We start from the raw sequence: 23978 nt of genomic DNA, 5'->3' as shown, positions 1-23978 counted from the left end.
ACCCAATTTCTTGCATTGCATCTGGAAGAAATTGAAGAGCATTAATTCTTTGCTGAATGAAATTGCATTGTAATGGATCTTTCTCAATTGCAATGCAATTTCTTCCTTTTTGAAGGCAGCATGCTAGTGTTATACCTAATTATCAAGCACAAAAAAAATAATGAAGTGAATTAGTACAGTGACATATTAATTAAAAAAATAACATATTGAAATTCAATTCCATATAGCAAAACCTGCCTGAGCCAGAAAATAAATCCAGAACCCAATCTCCTTCATTTGAACATATGTCTATAAGATAGTTAATCAATAATTGTGGTTTTTGATCAATGCTAACTATACCTCCTTTTGTTTCTTTGTCTTCATATGTTAGTTTTCTCACAACAACATCATAAGTCAGTATTTGGCTATGACTCTTTCCGTCCACCCGATTAAAAATCATAGACATATGGCTATCATCTTTTGCCCAACTATCAATATGAATGAATTCACAGTAATTTATAAATTGTTGATCTTCATTGTTAAGAAGATTTGACTTTTGCATGTAACATGAAATAGTAAAAGTTCAGTTAACTTGTACATAAATGAATTTTTCAACATTAATCAAATATACCTATTAAACGTCTTAACAAAGCTGCATCCTTGAATTTGTTTTCCCCTTGAAGCTTGACAATATCATTGCCAATTGTGTGTCTGAATGAAATGTCACAAATCTCCATAATGGTGATGACGTCACTTCTACAAATCCCGCAACCACTTTATTAAAAGCTTGATAAGTATAAGGGTCACTATCATAGTAAATGTTTGGAATATTGAAACCATGGGGAATATCTGCAATAACTAGGGCATAATCCCTTTTTGGTATGAGTTTAGCAATGTCTTCACAGTCGCCTTGTATTACTTGATATTGAATAGTGTCTAGCCCATTCCAAATGAAATGATTAAGAGTTGGATCAAGTTCAACATTCTTAATACGTTGCTTCCTCAGTCTTTCAATCTTTATTTTTTCAATAAAAGTCTTGAAACTGTCTGGTGCTCCATTATCTTCCTTCCTCATCTTTTATCAAATAAACAAATATATGTGTAAGTTTTAAATTAAAAATAGTACACAGATGAATAAAACTGAATGTATAAATCAAGATACCTTTTTAAATGCAAGATAAAAAGCTTTTAATGTTGATGTAGAACTTGAATTTGGATAGTTGCGTACAACATCATCCCAACTATCTTCATTCAACAATCTAACCATTTGTTCCTGAATTTTCATGTAAACTTTGTGACTGCATAGATAAAGTAACAAAAAGTTAATATTATGATATGTATAACAAATAGTACCAAGAAAAACATGTTTTATTTAAAAGATAACTATAATCCTAGAAATAAATAAAAATAATTCAGCAAACTTACTTTTGAAATTCTTCAGACATTTCTTCCAATGATAATTCCCCTGACCTCACAGGAGATAATATTGTTTTGACAATTTTTTCATCTTTCACTCCTTGCATCGCCCTCCAAGGCGTGATGGTCATATCATCTGGAAGTTGCTTCAGTTCAAGAGCTGATTTACTGTTGCTACATATCAATGGCTTAGATTTTTTGACCCTCTGGTTTTTAATGCCAATGTCTTCCCACATGCTAAAAATCTCATCAATCAACTTCCAAACATCTCCAGTTCTAAATGCCAATTGGAAAATGTTATCAACACCTCTGAATAAATCACTATGTCTGTTGTCTTTTCCACCTTTTGAATTGGTTTTCTCTTCAATTCGATAGCCTATTTCCATACAACATTCCTTTCGGAAATCTGCAGTAACATGTATCCTATCCCCACCACATTTTTCTTGAAATTCACTATGAATAAATCTAACCCTTTGGATGAAAGTCATAGACATCCTATATTCATTATCTAAATTATGGTCCCATGCTACTAACTTTGCTTCTGTTTCATTTAAACCAGCATAAATGATACATTTCATTGTTTCAAAACATGGGTTATTAGGATATTCCTCCATCAATTGTCTTTGAGCTTCTACAGAATGGTTCCCCCCAAGCACATAATAATTGTATTCAAAAAATTTTGACTTATCAAATGCTTCTTTGTTGGGAACTTGAAGTGGATCAACAAGAAGCACATAACTAACCACATGAGCATATGGATTTTACCTCATCAATGTCTTCAAGTTGTGAACATGCAGATGATGTGGCTTTCTGACTTGATATTGGCATTGTCCTTCACTTGCCTTATAGGTTTGTCTGACATTTAGCTGAAATGTACGACCACCATCAATTAAGTTTCTTTTTGTCAAGTTCTGTCGAATGGCATTTTGTTTTGTTTTGATAATGCCATCATCTAAATCAGCTCCTGGTGTAATGATTTCTCTGCTTTCTTTTGAAGTTTCACTAGGTTCTTGACTGCTGGTAATGACTACTTCCAGATCTTCAACTCTACTTTTCTTCGTCATAACATTCTCAACATATTTATTCTTGGGCATTGTTACTTTTGGTCTTTTACGACTTTTCTCAGTTCCAATGTCATCTTCAGTAATGGCAACATATGCTTCACTGTCAATTTCAACTTCATCGTCCTCAAAAGTAACTTGTTTACCCTTGCTAGATTTATCCACCAGAGACCTTTTTTTTTTATTCTTTGGATGTAGTTTTGTAGCATCATCAATTACTACATTTTCCATGTTTTCCATATCTTCTTCTGACACTGAGTAAAAATGGCTGACAACTTTCATGATATCATGCTCTATGAAATGAATGCCTCCCAACCTAATTGAACAACTTTCAACAAAACTCTGCCAAACAAAATATCATATGTCAATAAAAACAAAATTAAAAAAAATATAGCGAGACACTTTCAAGAACACAAAATAAAAATACAAATAACAATACTTACGATGTTTTGTGTCATCTCGTTTACGATTTGTTTACACACTTTGTAGATACCTCTCTCGTGTCATATAATGAATATGATAGTCGGTATTTAATCCTTTCATGTGACTTGGGAGCTTTTGTAATTACGTAAACAACTTCAGTGTTCGGTACCGAACACATATCTATGACTCTTCCCATCACCTCCAAATTTTCATTATTATGGGGTATATCAATATATAGATATATATTCACATTTGTGCTCTCTCTTTCTTTCACATACCAGGCCCTTGATGAAAATTTCAGCTCTTTTGAAGTTTTCCAGTCTGAAATTATCTTCTTATCACTTAAGGCACTTGAATGATTTGTAGCCATGAGCTCAGGTGGAGTTCGTTCACCAATGTTTTTCGAAGATGCACCTCTAAGAGTCTTTGGTCCAGAAAGATTCACAGAAATTTTCCTTGATGCCATTTTCCTAAAAAATAAAAAAACATAAATTAGTAAATAAAAAAAGCATATCAACTTAAATTAACAATGAAAATATACCATAAATTTGTTATTTGTATAATCAAAATGGCCCAGCCACCTCTAACGGGTGGGCGGGCGGTTTGATGGGCCGGCGGGAGCTCGGGTCAGGGACGACGAAGCTAAGTGGACTGCTGGGCAAGTGACGGCAAGCCCCCTACCCCCTACCCATGCGCCCCCCACAACCCCCTACCCAACCGACCTGTCCCCCTACCCAGCCTCCCCCCCACGGCCCCCCTAACTCCCCCCCTCCCCCGGCCCCCCCACCTAACTCCTCTACACACCCCCCTAACTCCCCTACCCCCCCAGCGCCCGCCCCCCCCCCCCCCCCCCCTAACTCCCCTACCCCCCCGGCCCCCCCCCTAACTCCTCTACACACCACCCCCTAACTTGCCTACCCCGCGCCCCCCCCCCCCTAACTCCCCTACCCCCGCGCCCCCTCTAACTCCCCTACCCCCCCCCCCCCCTGGCCCCCCCACCTAACTCCCCTACACACCCCCCCTAACTCCCCTACCCCACGGCCCCCCACCCTTAACCCCCCCTTAACTCCCCTAACCCCCCCGCCAGCCCACGGCCCCCGACCCCTACCACCCCCTAACCCCTACCCCTACTGCCCACCCTTCCCCCCCCTCCAAACCCCTACCCCCCCCCCCCCCAACTCCCCTTCCACCCACTAACTTCCCTACCCCCCCCCAACTCCCCTACCCCCGCGCCCCCCCTAACTCCCCTACCCCCCCGCCCCCCCTAACTCCCCTACCCCCCCGCCAGCCCACGACCCCCGACCCCTACCCCTACCGCCCACCCTTCCCTCCCCCCCAACCCCTACCCCCCCGCCCCCTCACCCCCTAACCCCTACCCCGTGCCCCCCCCCTAACCCCCTAACCCCTACCCCCCACCATTCCCCCCCCTCACCCCCTAACCCCTACCCCGTGGCCCCCCCAACCCCCTACCCCCCCTCGAAACCCCTACCCCGTGCCCCCCCCCAACCCCCCTACCCCCCCCTCACCCCCTAACCCCTACCCCGTGCCCCCCCCTAACACCCCTACCCCCCCCCCCTCACCCCCTAACCCCTACCCCGTGCCCCCCCTAACACCCCTACCCCTCACCCCCTAACCCCTACCCCGTGCCCCGCCACCCTAACCCCCCTACCCCCCCCCCCTCACCCCCTAACCCCTACCCCGTGCCCCCCACCCTAACCCCCCCTACCCCCCGCCCCCCACCCCATAACCCCCCCTACACCCCCCCCCCACCCCATAACCCCTACCCCGTGCCCCCCCCCCCTCACCCCCCCCCCCCCCCCTCTCACCCCCTAACCCCTACCCCGTGCCCCCCACCCTAACCCCCCCTACCTCCCCCCCCCCCCCACCCCATAACCCCTACCCCGTGCCCCCCCCCTAACCCCCCCCCCCCCACCCCCTAACCCCTACCCCGTGCCCCCCCTCCTAACCCCCCTGCACCCCCCCTCCCCTCCCCTCCCCTCCCCCCCAGCCCACGGCCCCCCCTCCCCACCCCCCGACCCCCCGCCCCCTCCCCGCCGCTCCCCAACTACCACCGCCCACGCGGCCCTCTGCCCCGCCCGACCGGCGCCACCCGCGCGGCCCTCCGCCCCGCCCGACCGGCGGGTGGGGCGGAGGGCCGCATGGGCGGTGGTAGATGGGGAGCGTCGGGGAGGGGGAGGGGGGGCCGTGGGCCGGGAGGGGAGGGGAGGGGAGAGGGTAGGGGTTTAAGGGGGGGGGGCACGGGGGTAGGGGTAGGGGGTAGGGGGGGGGCACGAGGGTAGGGGTGGGGGGTGGGTGGCGGTAAGGGTGGGGGCGGGCAAGGGGTAGGGGGGTTGGGGGGGTGGGGGCACGGGGGTAGGGGTTAGGGGGTGGGGGGGGGAAGGGTGGGGGCGGGCACGGGGTAGGGGTTAGGGGGTTGGGGGGGGGTGGGGGTGAGGGGGGGGTGTTGGGTAGGGGTTAGGGGGTGAGGGGGACGGGTGGGGGTGAGGGGCGGGCCCGGGGGTAGGGGTCAGGGGGTGAGGGGGGCGGGGGGGTGTTGGGTAGGGGCAGGCCCGGGGGTAGGGATTAGGGGGTAAGGTGGGGGGCGGGGGGAGCCACGGGGGTGGGGGGGCCGTGGGCCGGAGGGGGGTTAGGGGGGAGGGGGAGGAGGAGGGGGGATAGGGGGGCCGTGGGTTGGGGGGAGGGGTTAGGGGGGATGGGGGGTAGGGGGATGGACCCACGAGGCGGGGGGAAGGGGTGTTAGGGGGTTGTGGGCCGGGGATTGGGTTGGGCGGGGCGCGTGGGAGTTAGAGGGTGGGGGAGGTGAGGGAGGGGAGTTGAGGAGGGGGGCGCATGGGTGAGGGGGAGAGGTCGGTAATGGGTTGGGGGGAGGCTGAGAGGTGAGGGGGGAGGGCGCATGGGTTGAGGGAGGGTGGCGTGGGACATGGGGGGCACGATGACGACCTACCCACGATTATTGGGCTATTGAGTTTGATCGGGCCCACCATGCTCAAAAAAATTATTAATTTAAAAAAAAAATCTTCTTCATTAAATTAATTTAATATGAAAATTTTGAAGGAAAAAAATTGAACTTACATTTCAATTGCGAGAATTCTTTGTTCAATATGTTGTTGATAACAATACAGCTGCTCCACAAATTCACGATTCTTTCAACGAACCTCAGAAAACCTGGATGTGACGTGAGTAATAGTGATAATGAAATTTAATATATAAGTGAAATTACGAAGATGTTTTTCCGTACGATTAATGTGGGATAATTTGTTTTAAAATATTATAGAGCGAATATTGTAGAATTGTTTTACAGCGGATTGAATGTGGGATTAATTTGTTTTAGAATATATTATAAAAATTTAAAAAAAAATCAGTTGTTAGTAAATATTATATACTTTAACTATTACAATAATTAATGTACAAGTTATAGTTTACAATTTTAATTTTAGTGATTTATTTCATAAAAAAATTTAGTTTGCATTTTTCAATAAATTGTAGAATAAATTAATGAAGGTAAATAAATCTAACAAACTTTTGGAGGGAAATTATTTCGCGAAAATTTTTGGAGGGAAATATTTTCGCGAAACTTTTTGGAGGGAATATTTCATTCTTTAAGCTATATAATATCCTTAGGAGACTCCATTTGTATCATTCAACATCTCCTATTTGAAAGGGATGGATTGTTCTGATAGTGAAGTTTTGATTTATACACCATCAACATCTTCATCGCGTAACAATTCTATTCATATTGATGAATATAGCGGGAATTCTTCCACTATGAATAGAAAGTCAATTCTTCCACTTAGTCCCCATTCTAAAGACTATGAGAGCAGCACTGATGAAAGAAGGGATGGAGAATTTCAAATTAATAAAGAGTCACAGATTCCACTTAGTCCTAATTCTACGGACTATGAAAGCAGCGGTGATGAAGAGCATGATGGTGAAGTTCAAATGAATGGAGTGTCACGATGTCCACTTAGTCCTAATTCTGAGGACTATGAGAGTAGCAGTTTTGAAGAGCATGATGGTGAAGTTCAAAAGAATGGAGTGTCACGGTGTCCACTTAGTCCTAATTCTGAGGACTATGAGAGCAACAATTTTGAAGTGCATGATGGTGAATTTCAAAAGAATGGAGTGTCACGGTGTCCACTTAGTCCTAATTCTGAGGACTATGAGAGCAACAGTGATGAAGAGCGTGGTGATGAATTTCAAAAAAATGGAGTGTCAAAGTGTCCACTTAGTCCTAATTCTAAGGACTATGAGAGCAGCAGTGATGAAGAGCGTGGTGATGAATTTCAAAAGAATGGAGTGTCAAAGTGTCCACTTAGTCCTAATTCTAAGGACTATGAGAGCAGCAGTGATGAAGAGCGTGGTGATGAATTTCAAAAGAATGGAGTGTCAAAGTGTCCACTTAGTCCTAATTCTAAGGACTATGAGAGCAGCAGTGATGAAGAGCGTGGTGATGAATTTCAAAAGAATGGAGTGTCAAAGTGTCCACTTAGTCCTAACTCTAAGGACTATGAGAGCAGCAGTGATGAAGAGCGTGGTGATGAATTTCAAAAGTATGGAGTGTCAAAGTGTCCACTTAGTCCTAATTCGAAGGACTATGAGAGCAGCAGTGATGAAGCGCGGGATGATGAATTTCAAAAGATTGGAGTGTCACAGTGTCCTCTTAGTCCTAATTCTAAGGACTATGAGAGCAGCAGTGATGAAGGACAGGATCATGCATTTAGTCCTAATTCTAATGCTTATAAAGGTAGCAGTGACAAAGGACAGGATGTAGCATCTTCAATAAGTAAACAATCTCATTTTCAATGTAGTCCTAATTCTATGGACTATGAGAGTAGCACTGTCAATGCACATGAGGAAGAATATCCATTAAACATTGAGTCAAATTTTCTATTCAGTCCAAATTCTAAAGACTATGACAGTGGCACTGAAGAAGGGGAAGATGAAGAGTATCCTCTAAGTCAATATCTGAAAAGCAGAGCTCATGATAGTTTGGATAACATTCCTCTTAATGATGATGAAAATCCTTAAAAAAATGATGATCCAATGATGGAGATGTTGCCAAGAAATATTGTATCGAGGAGTAGGAGCAGACCTTTTCGTATAAATGCAAGTTGTTCTAGTTATACAAGGGGTAGAGCAGAATATCTGACGAGAAGAAGTTCTATCAGTGCTCTCATTTCAAGTGAATGTTGCCAAAAAAATTGCTTGAAACATATGGATTTCACATTTGCATTAGAAAGCAGGAAGAGATATTTGTCAATGAATAAAAGCATGCAAAATTCATATTTAGTTGGATGCATGAAATCTACATTGTCAGGTTATGATTATCATATTAGGAATTTATTATTGTGTAGAAAAGCTTTCAAAATGTTTCATTCGATTGGGAATTTTCGTCTCTCGAGAATTCAAGAAAATTTGGAAAAGGATCCCATATTTTATTCAGAAGTATGTCATAAAAGACAGTTTGGGCCATTATCAAACACTGCAATGTCATGGATGAAAGATTTCTTTTCAAAGCATGGAGAGTGTATGCCAAATAGAGAGACAATACATATTCCAGATAATTTTTCAAGACGAGAAATCTAAAACTTATACAAAGAATATGCAGAAGGTGCTGAGGGACATGACCAATTTATTACATATCAATATTTTGTGAAGATATGGAAGAAAGAATTCAATAATGTCCGTATTCCTAAGAAGACAAGGATGGGGATTTGCAGTACATGTGCTTCTCTTAAATAAAAAAGGGACAAATGTGAAGGCTCAGAAAGAGGTAAGCGTTCATAACTTTAACTTTTAAAATTGTATAGTCATCAACTATGAAAACATATTTCTTAATGAATTTTTTTTATGTTGTGTAGATTTAATTGTCAAAGAACTTCAGGAGCATCGCGAACAACAAACAAATGAAAGGAAGAAGTTGTACAAGCATCTAAAGAAGTTTTATGATAATCCGAATAAATATTTGGGTTTGATAATTGATGGTATGGACCAGAAGAAAACACTTTTACCACATTTTGTTCACACACCAAAAAATTTACAAGAGGAAAATTTTATTCAGTTTCACTTGGTCGGTTATATGGTCTTCAATGGGAAAATGTTTCCAAGGGTGTACTTCACAACTCCAAATATTCATAATGATGCAAATCTGACCATAACCATAATTCATGATGTGATTTCTCATTGGTCTGGTAATCTTCCTGAAGTTTTGTATCTACAATTGGACAACACTTGCCGTGAAAACAAAGATCAGGTTGTTTTTGGATATCTAAACATTCTTATTGAATTGAGAATTTTTCAAAAGGTAAAGGTTGGTTTCCTTCTTGTTGGGCACACTCATGATCATATTGATCAGATGTTCAGTCGTTTTTCAGTCACATAGAGGAGGAAGGAAGTTGGGAGCTTGCCATCACTAATTGAATGTATTAAGAAATTATACATGCCAGAGCCTACGTTTGATGTGTTGGAAGAAACTATTGACATGCGAAGTTTTATTCTGGGATCATATGGTGAGGGGAAATGCATTGAACAACTTAATGACATTAGCTTCCAACATCAATTTCGTATCAAAAAAATTGATGGGAAAACACTAATATGGGGCAAGAAGTTTTCAACTACTACAGAATGGGCACCATCATCAGGTTTGCAATTTTTGAAGTTCATTCCAGATCGTCCAATATTTGCGTCAAAAATATTGTTATTACAATCAGTTGGTGAAGTTCAGAATGCACACAGACAGAATAGACATATAAATTATTCTGATTGCCTGGAAGAAATTAAAAAATGTATTAGATATACATATGAGTACTTTGACATTGCTGATTCAGTTTGGTGGGAATCATTTTTCAATAATCAAAGTGATATCATTTCAACAACAAAAAATGAAGATATACCTTTGAAAAATCCATTTAGTTGGCCACAAAATGTGTCGAATGAACATGAGGAAGTAAACATTGTTGAACAGCAACAAAGTCAAGGTATTATCAATTCTTCACAGGCAACGGAAAGAGAGATGTATATTGGTTCCAGAATATCTCGTGCACAACGTGAAGCCATGGATGACCTTTACAGGGGTTCAGTACAGGATATTAAGGAGGGTTGCATGATTGGAGTGCTAGCAGATGGAGATCCCAATGGCTATCCATTTTGGGTTGCTAAAGTTATAAAGGTATTTACAGAAAATGAGGATGTTACAGGTGTTGAAGTACATTGGTATGCCACAAATACACACCCATTCAATGGTGTGTATAAGCCAGAGATGGTAGCTGACAAAAAAAATGGCGGAAAAAGAAAAAGAAAGGGTACAAATATAAATCGTCACCGCACAGACATATTACAATTGGAGGATGTTGACATACTTGTTTATGACTTCAATTTAACAAAGAGAGGAACTCTTCGCTTCAAGATGATAGAGATTCTGAAAAGGTTGTTACCAGAAGGAACAGTGTTGACATGGGAGTCTGCTGAAACCAGTCGTAGATCTAGAAGAAATTTGAAACCTGGAATGTTCGGCATGCATGTGGACTCAGATGGGGCACTCGTTGATGAAAGAGAAGAACATGGAACATCTTCGTCAGCATCCAGTCACTCATCTGAAGATGTGAATTCTGATGGTGTGCAAGAAAATATGAGTGATTTTGAATAATTGTTTAAGACAGTTTATATAACTGATGTATGCACCGTATCTTCAAATAAAATTAATGTTTTCCATATGGTGTTAAATGAGAAGTTATGAAACATTTTTATGTTGTTGTATTATATGTCTTAAGTATGATAAATTTTATTGTTTAAATATCTACAATGCAATATCAAATTAGAGATATAATGTATGTTTTATTTAGTATACAAATAAAGACTCTTGAATTCATTTAGTGATGTAATTTTTTCATAATGTCATGGTTTCTTAATTTTATAGTTGAAAAATTTTCAATTTCTTTTGTATCTAGCATGTTATGGTTGAAAACATGTTAAATTTATACTTAGGAAAGAAAAATGATATTCTACCAAAAACATTAATGTGTTTTTTCCTCATAAATAAATTTGTTTGAGACATAAAAATTTGGTTTTATTAGCATTTTTTAAAAATTTCGAAAATTGACCCTAAAAAAATAAAATCATTGTTCCAGTGTCATTACTTTCATTTTGAAGCTATTATTTGCACATAAATTTCATAGTAAATTTCGTATTCACTGCCATTTTTAAAACATGTTCAAAATTTACGCCTAAAAAATAAAAACATCGTTCCAGTATACACACTTTTCGTTTTTAGCACTATTTTTGATGTTTTTTTGGGGTTTTTGGGCCAGAGTTCCCGTTTTGAGTTTATAGTTCCCGTTTCAAAGTTTACATTGTTAAGATGGTGGGGTATGCACAAAGATAGTTCTGATGATTGGCGTGAATATAGGAGGATGATGAGGGTATGCTTTGGTCATCCAAAGCTGCGGTTAACAGAAAAATATGATGGGAGAAATGATCTACGTGACCATTTGACCAAATGGACTGAAGTGTACGAAGCGAAGCCTCAACCGGAATGGGTCCATCTATTTTTTCATACCCTGGATGTTATACCAATGAATTAGTACTTGGAGACAAAACTCTACCATGGAACCAAAGAATGGGATATTTTGCACCAGGGATTTTTGATGACGTTCAGTTTTGAGGATGGATTTGAATCTATTGACAAAGCGTTGCAGGAGGTTAAGACGAAAATTTTCAGGATACCGCAGGATCCTCTAGATTTGATTCAACCTAATTGGACCACCCAATTGAGCCACGCGCTAGAGTGCTACAATGTCACAGTGGAAGAAGAAGACGAAGACCCGAGGAAGATTAATATTCCAGAGACTGAAGGACACCACGAAGTTGAAGGACCACAGCTAGAGAACCCAGACATAACTGAGCCGCTCAAAACCAGGCAGGTGAACATTGGCACGGAGGCAGAGCTGAAGTTTGAAAAGATTGGGGACTACTGGGACGACGCAATAGTAGATAAGGTCATTGAACTACTCCACGAATATCAGGATCTGTTTCCCACAAAGTTTTCAGATCTGAAAAGGATAATAGGGGACTTGGGTGTCATGAAGATCACCCTAAAACCAGACACGAAACCTGTGTAGCAACAACCTTACCGCCTCAATCCGAAGTATAAAGAAAGGGTCTACTTAGAGTTAGAGAAGATGCTCATGATAGGTATTATTGAACTGGTGGAAGAATCTGATTGGGTAAGCCCAATAATGGTCTAGGAAAAGAAGAATAAGGAATAAATAAGGATATGCGTAGATCTCAGGAAGTTGAATGATGCCTGCATACATGACCCCTTCCCAACTTCATTCACCGATGAGATCCTGGATAATGTTGGCGGCCAGGAAGCATATTCGTTCACTGATGGGTTCTCTGGGTACCATCAGATCAAGATCGCCTTGGAGGATAGAAGTAAGATGACCTTCATGACTAAATGGGGATGCTTCCAGTATATAGTGATGCCTTCTGGGCCGAAGAACGCGCCGACGATCTTTTCGCGTGTAGTCATTGCGACATTCGAGGTTTTCATTCATAAATTTATGGAAGTATACTTTAACGATTGGACAGTGTTCAGACTGGTGAAGCGCCATGTGGCAAGTCTATGCTTGATGCTAGATACGCCAGAGGTACCAGATCATGCTCAAGATAAAGAAATGTTTGTTTTGTGTCCCTTTTGGGATCTTGCTGGGCCATGTGGTATGTAGACAAGGCTTGATGGTAGACCCTGCGAAGATTGCGGTCATAATCAATTTGGAGGCGCCAAGGAGTGTGAAACAGTTGCACGCAATGTTGGGGCATATAGGATACTATAGGAAATTCATCAAGAGCTATGCCCAGATCACCGCGCTGATGGAAAAATTGTTAAAGAAGGATGTTACGTTCTATTGGAATGAAGAATGCTAGAAGAGCTTGGATGTGCTAAAGGAGAAAATGGTCACCACACAGATCATAGTATTCCTGGATTGGAAGAAGGAATTTCATGTGTATGTGGGTGCATCATGTATTGTGTTGGGAGTAGTACTGACATAGGTCAGTGAAGGGGACTTGGATCACCCTATAGTGTTCGCAAGTAGGAAGCTGTCCAAAGCTAAGAAAAATTATTCCACGATAGAGCGCGAAGGACTAGCTATGGTGTACGCGCTCCAAAAGTTCAGGCATTATTTTTTGGGCGAACATTTTAAGATGTATACAGACCATTTGGCATTAAAATACCTGGTCAACAAGCCTGTGTTGGGGGGGAAGATATGCAAGTGGTTGTTGTTGTTCCAGGAGTATGATTTTGAAGTTATTGTGAAACCAGGATGCTTGAATGTTGGACCAGATCATCTATTGCGCATTGAAACAGGAGAGGAACCTATGAATTTGGAGGAAGGACTACCTAACGCGCAAATCTTTGTAGTATGCATCGCGAACAAGCACTTTGAAGATATTATACACTTCCTGACGACAGGTATGGCTCTGGGAGAATATACAAGCCAGCAGAAGAAGGAACTAGTGGTGCACACAACAGACTTTTCTGTCATTGTAGGGCACTTGTACAAAATGGGATCAAATGAAAAATTGTGATGTTATGTGCCAGAGTTTGAACGAAACCACATCCTCGCTGAGGCTCATGGCAGAGCCGCGGGAGGTCATTATGCAGCAAAAGCAACATCGCAGAAGATTCTATGTGCTGGGTTATTGTAGCAAACCTTGAATAAGGATTCAAAAGTGTATTGTAGGGTATGCGATGCATGCCAAAGGACAGGCAGACCCTCACGCAGGGATGAGTTGCCACTGAATCTACAGATATTGCTACAACCCTTCGAGAAGTGGGCGATTGACTATGTAGGACCAATTCAGCCTCCAGGGAATAAGACGGGTGCGCAGTACATCATCACTGTGAATGAGTACTTAATGAGATGGGAAGAGACGTAGCTTGTGAAGGATTGTACAAGCATGACAACAACCAAATTTATCTTTGAGTATGTACTAACAAGGTTTGGTTGTCCAAAAATTCTAATGAGCAATCATAGTACATACTTTCTTAATGAGATTATTAGCGCGATGACAAAGGAATTTCATGTCTACCATCCGAAGATCATGCCATATCATCCGCAGGCAAATGGGACGGTGGAAGCATTTAATAAAATATTGGAGAGCACGCTCACAAAGGTTTTCAATGCTCAAAGAAACAATTGGGATGTTCATGTGTCCGCAGTGTTATGGGCTTATAGAATGACTTACAAGATTTTGACTGGACAAACATTGTTCAGACTAGTTTATGGCATGGAAGCTATGATGCCGATGGAGTACATTGTACCTAGTCTACGCATAGCGACATTCACAAGAATGGCAGATTACGAAGCCCTAGAATAGAGGCTCACGCAGCTAACAGAGCTTGAAGAGGATAGATTTCTAGCTGGATTCCATCAACAAGTTCAAAAGGAGCGCGAAAAGGCATGGCACAATCGGCACATCAAACTACGCACCTTCAAGGTAAATGATTTAGTTCTATTATATGACAACAAGTTTGATAAATTTCCAAGAAAATTTCAAATGCATTGGCTGGGGCCATATGTCATCAAGGAGATTACCAATGGTGGAGTAGTTCAGTTGGTAAAGTTGAATGGGGAACCATTCCCAGTGTAGGTGAATAGTAGCCGATTGAAGCCATATACCAGCGATCTGGCTAGATGACTACATGGTGGAAGCAAAGTCTTAGTGCTCTAAGCAGATGAAAGGAGGCACGGGACTATAAACTACACTGCCCAGATTGGGGAGCTGCGCGATTGGGGAACTGCGCGGAATGGAGGAATGTAACAGTGTCAGCAGAAACGCACGAGAAGCTATGCTATCCAAGAAGGAACCACGTAGGGCAGTCGAAAAGTGACCATTATGGTCACTGTTCATGACTTGACAGTGGGAAAATGACTAAATAAAGCAGGGGGTGGAATTTAAGTTGGAATTTAAGGGCAAGATCTATGAAAATCTGTCGCCAATCTAGCATTTATGAATGAATTTTGGGGGGAATGGTCGGATTTGAATTCGAAAATGCCTATAAATTGCAGGTGGTTTCTCAGTGAAAAACACTTGGCATTTTGAGAGGTTGCCAAAAGGGACGCGGGAGCTGTTGTCCAGTATTATGTCAGTGTTAGGATATTCCGACACATAGGATATAGTTAAGTTCAACTTGGTCTAGCATAGAGTTAGGTTAGAGTTAGGTAAAGTGTGTTTCTTTACCGTTGTACATTTTGTAACTTACAATCCGACGGTCACGATATGTAGTGATCCGACGGTTCACTCTCACCTCGGTATTACCGACACTTGATCCGTGGCTTGACACCCGATTGGTCCATGAGTTCTATTTAAAGCGCATGGAGGGTCATTGTTCGGGTAATCCGTGCATGAGAGAAGCTTATGTAAATTTTCATTCTTTGATTAATAAATTGCCTGTAGTACCCACGTTGGGACAGGCCGTGGACTGTTTCCCTCCTTGCACTCTGAGGGTTTTAACCACGTCAAAAATACTGGTGTATTGATTTGAGATCTGGTTGTGAGCGGTGTCCTTTTGGTATTCTTTCTGTGGAACTTACCCTGTATATTCCTACATGGTATCAGAGCTATTTGAGGGCCGCGTCCGTTGGTGATCCAAATCTGAAGCCGGTAGAACTGCATGCGGCTGTCGTTTCCTAGATCTGCTGTTTCTGACTGCTTTCGGGCCGAGAGGACTGCTCTGTTGCGTTCGGAGCATCTGTTCCAGTGAGGAACCCCTTTCGTTTCACGCGAAAAGGTTTCCGGTAGCCCTAGCTGCGTCATTTTTCAGATCGGGAGGTATACAGTGTTTTTTTTGCAGTTTACTGTTATTTTCTCTCTGCTTATTTCGGTCTCAGTTTATTTAGCCTTTTTTTTTAACCGGATCTATACCTTTCATTTCTGCGTATGCTCTTTGCCCTGCGACTCTGTGCGATCTGGGCAAATCAGAAACAGAAAGGAAGGATTTTTCTCATGCGTATGCTCTTTTCCCTGCACCTTAGTGTGATCTCGGAAAATCAGAAACATTGAGAAAAATATTTAGTTTTTCGGCTAAAGCTAACTTTGAGATTTTTTTTAAAATTTCTAGTTTTTTTGGCTAAAGCTAACTTCGAGCCGTAAGGTTCGTTTTTCTTTGCATATTCGTGTTGGGTTTTGTGTTTTGTGTTTTGTAGGGAAAAAGAGCTTTCTCAAGGCAAGCACGCAAACCAAGGCCCCCCCCCCCCCCTCTCTCTCTCTCTCTCTCTCTCTCTCTCTCTCTCTCTCAAATTTTTTGTATAGATCAATTGGTTCAAAGCTATTTTAAGAGAGTAGAGGTCTTGGGTTCAAGTCTCCATTTTGTGGGGGCGGATTTTTTCATTCCCGCACATTCGCGCACTTTGCCGGCAACGTCAACATTTTTTTTCAAAAAGCCATAACTTCTTCATCCGGAAGCCTTTTTCAGAGCCGTTTTTTTTAAAACCGCCTATTTTTTCGAGATCTATCCATTGGAACACTTACTTTCAGCATCTTCAGCTTCAGTTTTTTTTAAAATGGAAAGTCCATGCCAAGTCATTCTTGACAGCACTAACTACTTCCAATGGGTAGCCTACATGGGAGATTTACTTAGAAGTAAAGGTCTCTACAGAATAGCCACAGACCAAGAGAAGAAACCAAAAGATGAAGACAAGGCGGCAAAATGGGAAAATAGACAAGATCAAGCACGTGGTTTGATAGGGATGTCTGTTTCTCCTGATCTTAGATTCCACATTGCAGAACTTGAGACTCCTCATGAAGCATTAGAAAAACTTGCTAAAGTTTTTGGAATTAAAAATGAAATTAGAGCCCATCAACTTGAAAATGAGCTGCTTACTTTGGATCCTAATAATTTTTCTTGCATTGAAGATTTCTTGTCCAAATTCAAGACCCTTAGATATCTCTTGGAAGGTGTTAAAGTTAAGAAAGAAGATGGTAACCTTATTTATTCCATCCTTACTAAGTTGGGACCAGCCTACTCTGTATTTGTTTCCACTTTCCATTCTACAAGGGAAGCTTTCATTTGTCAAGGACAAGAATACAAGGCCCCTTCCTTTGACTCCTTTTGTGATTCCTTAATAAGAGAACAAGAAAAACTCTTACACCTTGGTCTTCTTAATCTTGGAAACTCTTCCACGAAAGCGTTAGCCGCCCAGCAGCAACCAAATTCAAAGAATCCTAAGAAGTCATATCCTCAAAAGAATGGTCCTAAACCATCTCAGCCTCAAAATGAAAGATCATTTCAGCAAAATGATAAGACCAATAAAAACAAATGGAAGAAGTCTGATAGACATTGTAACTTTTGTAATCGAGATGGCCACTTAGAATCTAAATGCTTTAAGAAGATGGAAGCCTTGGAAACCGCAATGAAGAAACATAACATCCATGTGGAGCCTACTTCAACTTCAACTTCCGGAATGGCACTTTCTGCATGTCATTATCAATCATCTCAGTCTGGTTATGCATTAAATGTATCTTCTTCTTCTTCTCATTCTCATGAGTGGCTCATTGATTCTGGAGCCTCTTGTCACATGGCCAAAAATCAAGCCATGTTTTCTTCTTTAAATGATTGTAACACCAAAAATATATATATTGGTGATGATAGATCTCTTAATGTTGTAGGGACTGGAACTGTTCATCTAGACAATGGTCAGTTTAATGATGTATTATGTGTTCCAACCTTATCCTGCAACCTTCTATCTGTCTATCAGATAACTCATTCAGGTGAAGGTAAAATTGTTGAATTTTCACCTCATGATGTTGTAATCAAGGATCTAAAAGATCCTAAACAGATTCTAGCTACTGGTCTTGCTGATGATTCCAAAAGGTTGTATAAGTTTCACAACTTTGGGTCATCCAATCTTCCCTCAGTATTTGTTGCTCATAATGATGAAGTGAGCAAACTTTGGCATGAGCGATTTGGTCACTTAAACTATCGCTCCCTTCAGCATCTATGTAAAGAAAATATGGTGACAGGTCTTCCTATGGTATCTTGCAGAGATGGTGTTTGTTCCGGATGTGTACTCGGAAAACATCATCGGGACAGTTTTGACAAACGTGCCTCTTGGCACGCCTCAGCCCCTTTACAGCTTGTGCACAGTGATTTATGTGGTCCTCTTCCTGTTGCTTCATTCTCTGGCTGCAAGTACTTCTTAACTTTCATTGATGATTTCTCCAGACGCACTTGGGTATACTTCTTAAAACTCAAGAGCGAAGTATTTAACACATTTTTGGCCTTCAAAGCCTTTGTTGAAAAACAATCTGGACATCAAATTCTTAAGCTAAGAACTGATAATGGTGGAGAATATGTTAAAAACACATTCATCAACTTTTGCACCGAAAATGGAATTCAAATGCAACATACTGTTCCATACACTCCACAACAAAATGGTGTAGCTGAAAGGAAAAATCGCACCTTAAAGGAAATGGCTAATTGTATGCTGCAATCTAAAGGACTCAGTCTTAGTTTTTGGGCCGAAGCAATTAATTGTGCAAATTATATAATCAATCGCACTCCTACTAAGGTTCTAGAGAATATCACTCCAGAAGAAGCTTGGAGTTCCATTAAACCAGATGTAAGTCACTTTCGTGTGTTTGGAAGTGAAGCATGGGCCCATATTCCAGATGAAAAGCATAAAGCTTTAGAACCTAAGAGTGAGAAATGTACTTTTGTTGGATATTCTGAAGATGTAAAAGGTTATAGACTTATTCCATTTAAGTCCAAAAATGTTATCATTAGAAGAGATGTAAAATTTGATGAAAATAAATCGGCCTGCGAGCCTAGTCCGGCGGATGTGCCACCTCTTCCTATCTCTTCTACTTTTGAAAACATTTCTTCTTCAGATGATGAAAGCGAGGATGATAATCCTCCCCCACCTTCTCAGGATCCTCAACTTCCAAGATGGGTCCGTGCTACTCGGGATGCAGCAGGTGATCTTGCCGGTGATCCTACAGATCAGCGACGTACACGTTCTCAGTTTGAAAGAGCCTCTTCTTTACTGGCTCAAGCTCCAGTAAATCATGATCCTGACACTTTTGCAGAAGCTTCAGGCCATCCACATTGGGAAGCAGCTATGAATGAAGAATATCATTCATTGATGACAAATGATACATGGGATCTTGTTCCTCTACCAAAGGGACGCAAACTTGTTAGATGTAAATGGGTTTACAGAACCAAGTATGGACCAGATGGGAAAGTTGATAAACATAAAGCTCGTCTCGTTGCTAAGGGCTTTTCACAGGTTGAAGGCATTGACTACACTGAAACCTTCTCCCCTGTTGCCAAAATGAACTCTATCCGCCTTGTTCTTTCCCTTGCTGCCTCTTTAAAATGGGAAGTCCATCAGATGGATGTTAAATCTGCCTTCTTGCATGGGGACTTGCAGGAAGAAATCTATATGGAACAACCCATTGGCTTCATACAAACAGACTCCAGCCTTGTTTGTCGACTTAAGAAATCCCTTTATGGCCTCAAGCAAGCTCCTCGGGCTTGGTATGCCAAAATGGATAGCTTTCTTTTAGAATCTGGCTTTTCTAGGTGTCATTCTGACAATACTGTCTACACCAAGAAAGTGGGCAACTCTCTTATCATCCTTGTTCTTTATGTTGATGATCTTATTCTTACTGGTAGTGATCCCAACCTTATAAACCATGTGAAGTCAAGCCTTAAAAAGAAATTTGAAATGACAGACTTAGGCCACTTACACTATTTTCTCGGTCTTCAAGTCTTGCAATCCCAAGAGGGTATTTTGCTTTCCCAGTCCAAGTATGCTTGTGATATTCTTCGTCATTTTCACATGGAAGACTGTAAGCCAGCCCCTTCTCCCTTTCAGTCTGGAGTCAAACTTTCAGTCTCTTGTACTTCTCCTGAAGTTGATGCTACCTTATACCGTCAACTTGTCGGAAAACTCTTGTATTTAACCCATACTCGTCCTGATCTTTCCTTTGCTGTTGGCCTTGTTGCTCGTTTTATGCAAAACCCCCGTGAAAGTCATTGGAAAGCAGCTAAAAGAATACTTCGTTATGTTCGAGGTACAGTACAGTTTGGGATTCATTACAGTGCCAAAGCAGCTCCTCTGTTAGTTGGTTTCACTGATTCTGATTGGGCTGGTGACCTTGATGATCGGAAGTCTACTGCCGGTTATGTCTTCACTCTTGGTTCAGGACCTATTACATGGGCTTGTAAGAAACAGGCTGCCATTTCTCTTTCGTCAGCAGAAGCAGAGTATCGTGGTGCCGTGGAAGCTAGTAAGGAAGACTTGTGGCTTCGTCAGATCCTATCAGAGTTTGGCTTTGAGCAGCAACATCCAACCACACTTTGGTGTGATAATCAAAGTGCCATTCAGCTATGCAAAGATCCAGTCCAGCATCAGCGCAGCAAACACATTGAACTACACATGCACTTCATCAGAAAGCTCATTCATGACCATGTTCTTGAAGTGCAATATTGTCCAACAGATGATCAGGTTGCAGACATCTTCACAAAGGCTCTCACAGAGGCGAAGTTCACTAAACTTCGATATATGCTTGGAGTTCAGGAAGTTGTCACTAAGGGGGGATAGGCTCTAGTGCCTCCTTCCTTCTCCTATTGTGTCATATTTGTAAATCCTTCAATCCTATCCCAAGTTGTTCTTAAGGGGGGATGTTAGGATATTCCGACACATAGGATATAGTTAAGTTCAACTTGGTCTAGCATAGAGTTAGGTTAGAGTTAGGTAAAGTGTGTTTCTTTACCGTTGTACATTTTGTAACTTACAATCCGACGGTCACGATATGTAGTGATCCGACGGTTCACTCTCACCTCGGTATTACCGACACTTGATCCGTGGCTTGACACCCGATTGGTCCATGAGTTCTATTTAAAGCGCATGGAGGGTCATTGTTCGGGTAATCCGTGCATGAGAGAAGCTTATGTAAATTTTCATTCTTTGATTAATAAATTGCCTGTAGTACCCACGTTGGGACAGGCCGTGGACTGTTTCCCTCCTTGCACTCTGAGGGTTTTAACCACGTCAAAAATACTGGTGTATTGATTTGAGATCTGGTTGTGAGTGGTGTCCTTTTGGTATTCTTTCTGTGGAACTTACCCTGTATATTCCTACAACCTACAGAAACCGTGAGTGCATAAGAAGCAATGGAAGCTGAGGGCACTGCCCCAGAAGTAGCAATGGCAACTGAGGACGCTGCCCAGAGGTTGACAGCGTCGAAGTAATGGCAGAAGTGCCTAAATAACTGAGGACACCCAGGTCGAGGCCTACGCCGACCCAAGAGGGTCCAAAATCAAAGAAATATAAGTAGAAAGCACCACAGTCAGTGCGCGCATCACCCAGAAGGCACCCACAGAAGGAAAAGCCCACCATGCAGGAGAAGGGAAAGCTAATTGACCTTGAACCTGAAGAGGATGTTGAGGAGATCCCTATGGATGAGGAAGACATTGACATGGGGGTGGAGGATGTTGACGTTGAGGGGTCCGACCCTATCTCTAAGCTGCCCGAGTACATTCCTCCACGTAGAGGCAAGACAAAGGTTCCAAAGGACATTGATGAAAACAAGGTCGTGCTACATACACCCTTGCTGCTAGAAAAAATTGTCTTTGAAGGACTGCGCCTGGGGCGCGTCCCCCTGTTAAAATTGGAGGATTTGGATTTGGCTAATACAGAGCACTTTCCCCACTTAGCCACAGATCAACTCATGCACCGCGTCTTCTACAAAGACTCTGGTGTGACCACGTTGGAGCCAAGAAAGTGGATAAAAGGCAGGGAAAATTTTAAGAACCCCCCCTATATTTATAAATATAATAAATGGGCGAATCTCCATGGTATATAGGAAAAATGGAAGGCGATTTTATCAATAATATAATATATATATATAATTTTTTGGCGAATCTCTCACCAGGCATGGCGAATATTTTACTCAATTATAAAATCTTGTAAGATCTTGGCGAGTCTTTCACTAAATAATAAAACTTTGTAAAGTCCTAGTGAATCTTAGCATAGGCTACATGCTGGTTTAATTCCCCCATTTAAATAGGCTACATTTCAGGTGAATACCATGGGTCAATACCATGTGCCATTTTGGTGAATACCATGGGTCAATACCATGTGCCATTTTTATTTTTATTAATTCTAATATTAGGGTTAATAATGGTTTTTTGCATAGTATTAATAACAATCTAGTCCATGGTATTTGTCCCATAGTATTTTGGCCATAGGTTTCACCTAAATATAACCCATGTTTTGAGTGTCCGTAAATATACGGTGACTTATGGAGTAAATATAAAAAAATGTTTTATTTGTTTACCATACCTCTCGTTTATTTATATTTTTATTAATTTACCATACCTCTTTTACAAATATGGTATTTGGCCCATAGGATTCACTTAAATAAAATCTCTTTCTTGAGCCTTCATAAATAGAACGAGGGTTATGGACTAAATATAAAAAGAGGTTTTATTTATTTACGATACGTCTAGTTTATTTATATTTTTATTTATTTACCATACCTTTTGAGTAAGTATAAAAAGACGTTTTATTTATTTACCATACCTCCACTTTACTTATATTTTTACTTGTTTACACCCTTACATGTATATAAGGTGACTTATGGAGTAAATATAAAAAATGTTTTATTTATTTACCACACCTCTCATTTATTTATATTTTTATTAATTTACCATACCTCTTTTATAAATATGGTATTTGACCCATAGGATTCACTTAAATAAAACCTATTCTTGAAAATGGGCGAATGGATTCACTTAAATAAAACCTATTCTTGAAAATGGGCGAATGGAAGGTTGTAAGTCCTAATATCAAGGGCTAAATTTACCTTTTTTACCCTCTCCCTTAAAATAAGGTGGGCTATTTGAGGTGATTTGTAAAAATGTACTATGATACGAAATATTCGCCCACTAAAAATTTAAAACCCCTTAATTTCGCCAAAGGGCGAACATTCGCCCCTAAAATTATCCTTGATAAAAGGGGTGGATAAGGCTGGTCTATTAAACATGTTGTGGGTGTCGCATTACAACCGCACACCCATAACCATGATAGTGATCAAGCAGTTGTTGTGCTTGGTCCACGATGGATGCTTGTGGCTAGAGGAGTCAATACCCATCACTGACATGCTGATCCATAAGATCACTCGACTGCCACACACAAGAGAAAAATCGACCATAGCGTTTAGAGGAAAGGCAGGTGAGCATGAGCTCGCCGAAGCAATGAAGGATAAATTCAAGCTCGCAAAGAAGCCGCGCGACTACTCCATCACTAGCATAACCAACCCCACGGTCAAGGTAGCCACTAAGATCCTGGCAGGAAAGATTATGAGGAAGTGTCGCGTAGATGAAGTGTCGGCACTAGTAGTGTCATTAGCGGCCCAGTGCACGGAGGGCATACAGTTCAACTGGGCGCGCTACCTCTGTAGCAAGTTCCTCGTGAACTGCAGAGAGGCGCACGATCAAAGAAAACTATTTCACTATGCATGGCTACTACTATCCATAGTGCTGGTCATGTGGGAGTTACTAGAGGATAGTCAGTTTCCTCTGGTCGCGAAGGACCTACCGAAAGTGGTGAAGTTTGCTTCACTCTGGGCTACAAAGGACCCCAAAGGGTCAAGAACAGCAAGGCCTTTTGGATGTTGATGGAGATGAATATCCACATGACTATCAACCACAAACCGCGGTTATCACCGACCGTTTATGATCAGTTGGGAGAGTATGCAGAGTTCAAGGCCGACTTCCACTGGTTCTCCATGCGTGCACGAAAGGATCCTGAACAAAATTGGTATGAACTTCCATACCTGGCCATAGACGATGTGATCACAGTGGTCCTTGACCATTGGCCGACAAATTGACACACCGCTTCGGACTTGACAACGAGTCTAGCAAGTCTGCAATGCAACGAAAGTAAGAAGAGGCCAAGCAGAAGATGGAAAAACTAGCAAAAAATAGGAAGAAGGAGGCTGAGGACAAAGCTAGGGCAGAGCGCGCTGCCAAAAAACAGACAGAGGAAGAAGAGGAGCATGACTCTA

At 41.8% G+C, this 23978-nt stretch overlaps 1 protein-coding gene across 1 annotated transcript; it reads right to left on the bottom strand.

The window, feature by feature from the left end:
- Window positions 1–622: 622 nt before the first annotated feature.
- On the bottom strand, window positions 623–23755 carry LOC149223180 (uncharacterized). Its single transcript, XM_089387817.1, has 3 exons — window positions 23748–23755; window positions 1142–1277; window positions 623–1054 (listed from the first exon to the last, which is right to left on the bottom strand). Exons 1-3 carry the CDS (start codon window positions 23753–23755, stop codon window positions 623–625), a joined length of 576 nt encoding a protein of 191 aa, XP_089243943.1.
- Window positions 23756–23978: the final 223 nt, after the last annotated feature.

This window comes from Pinus tabuliformis, chromosome Q (genome assembly GCF_031772625.1).
Source record: "Pinus tabuliformis cultivar Carrire ecotype Pingquan chromosome Q, CPIR1, whole genome shotgun sequence".
NCBI lineage: Eukaryota > Viridiplantae > Streptophyta > Pinopsida > Pinales > Pinaceae > Pinus > Pinus tabuliformis.
This window is presented reverse-complemented; position numbering and strand designations above follow the sequence as displayed.

What these genes read in the sequence shown, in the direction of transcription:
- LOC149223180 (XM_089387817.1), bottom strand. An exon ending in TTTATCTTGCATTTAAAAAG is followed by an intron (nt 1,055 to 1,141) that starts GTATCTTGATTT and finishes ATTTGATAAAAG; the next exon opens with ATGAGGAAGGAAGATAATGG.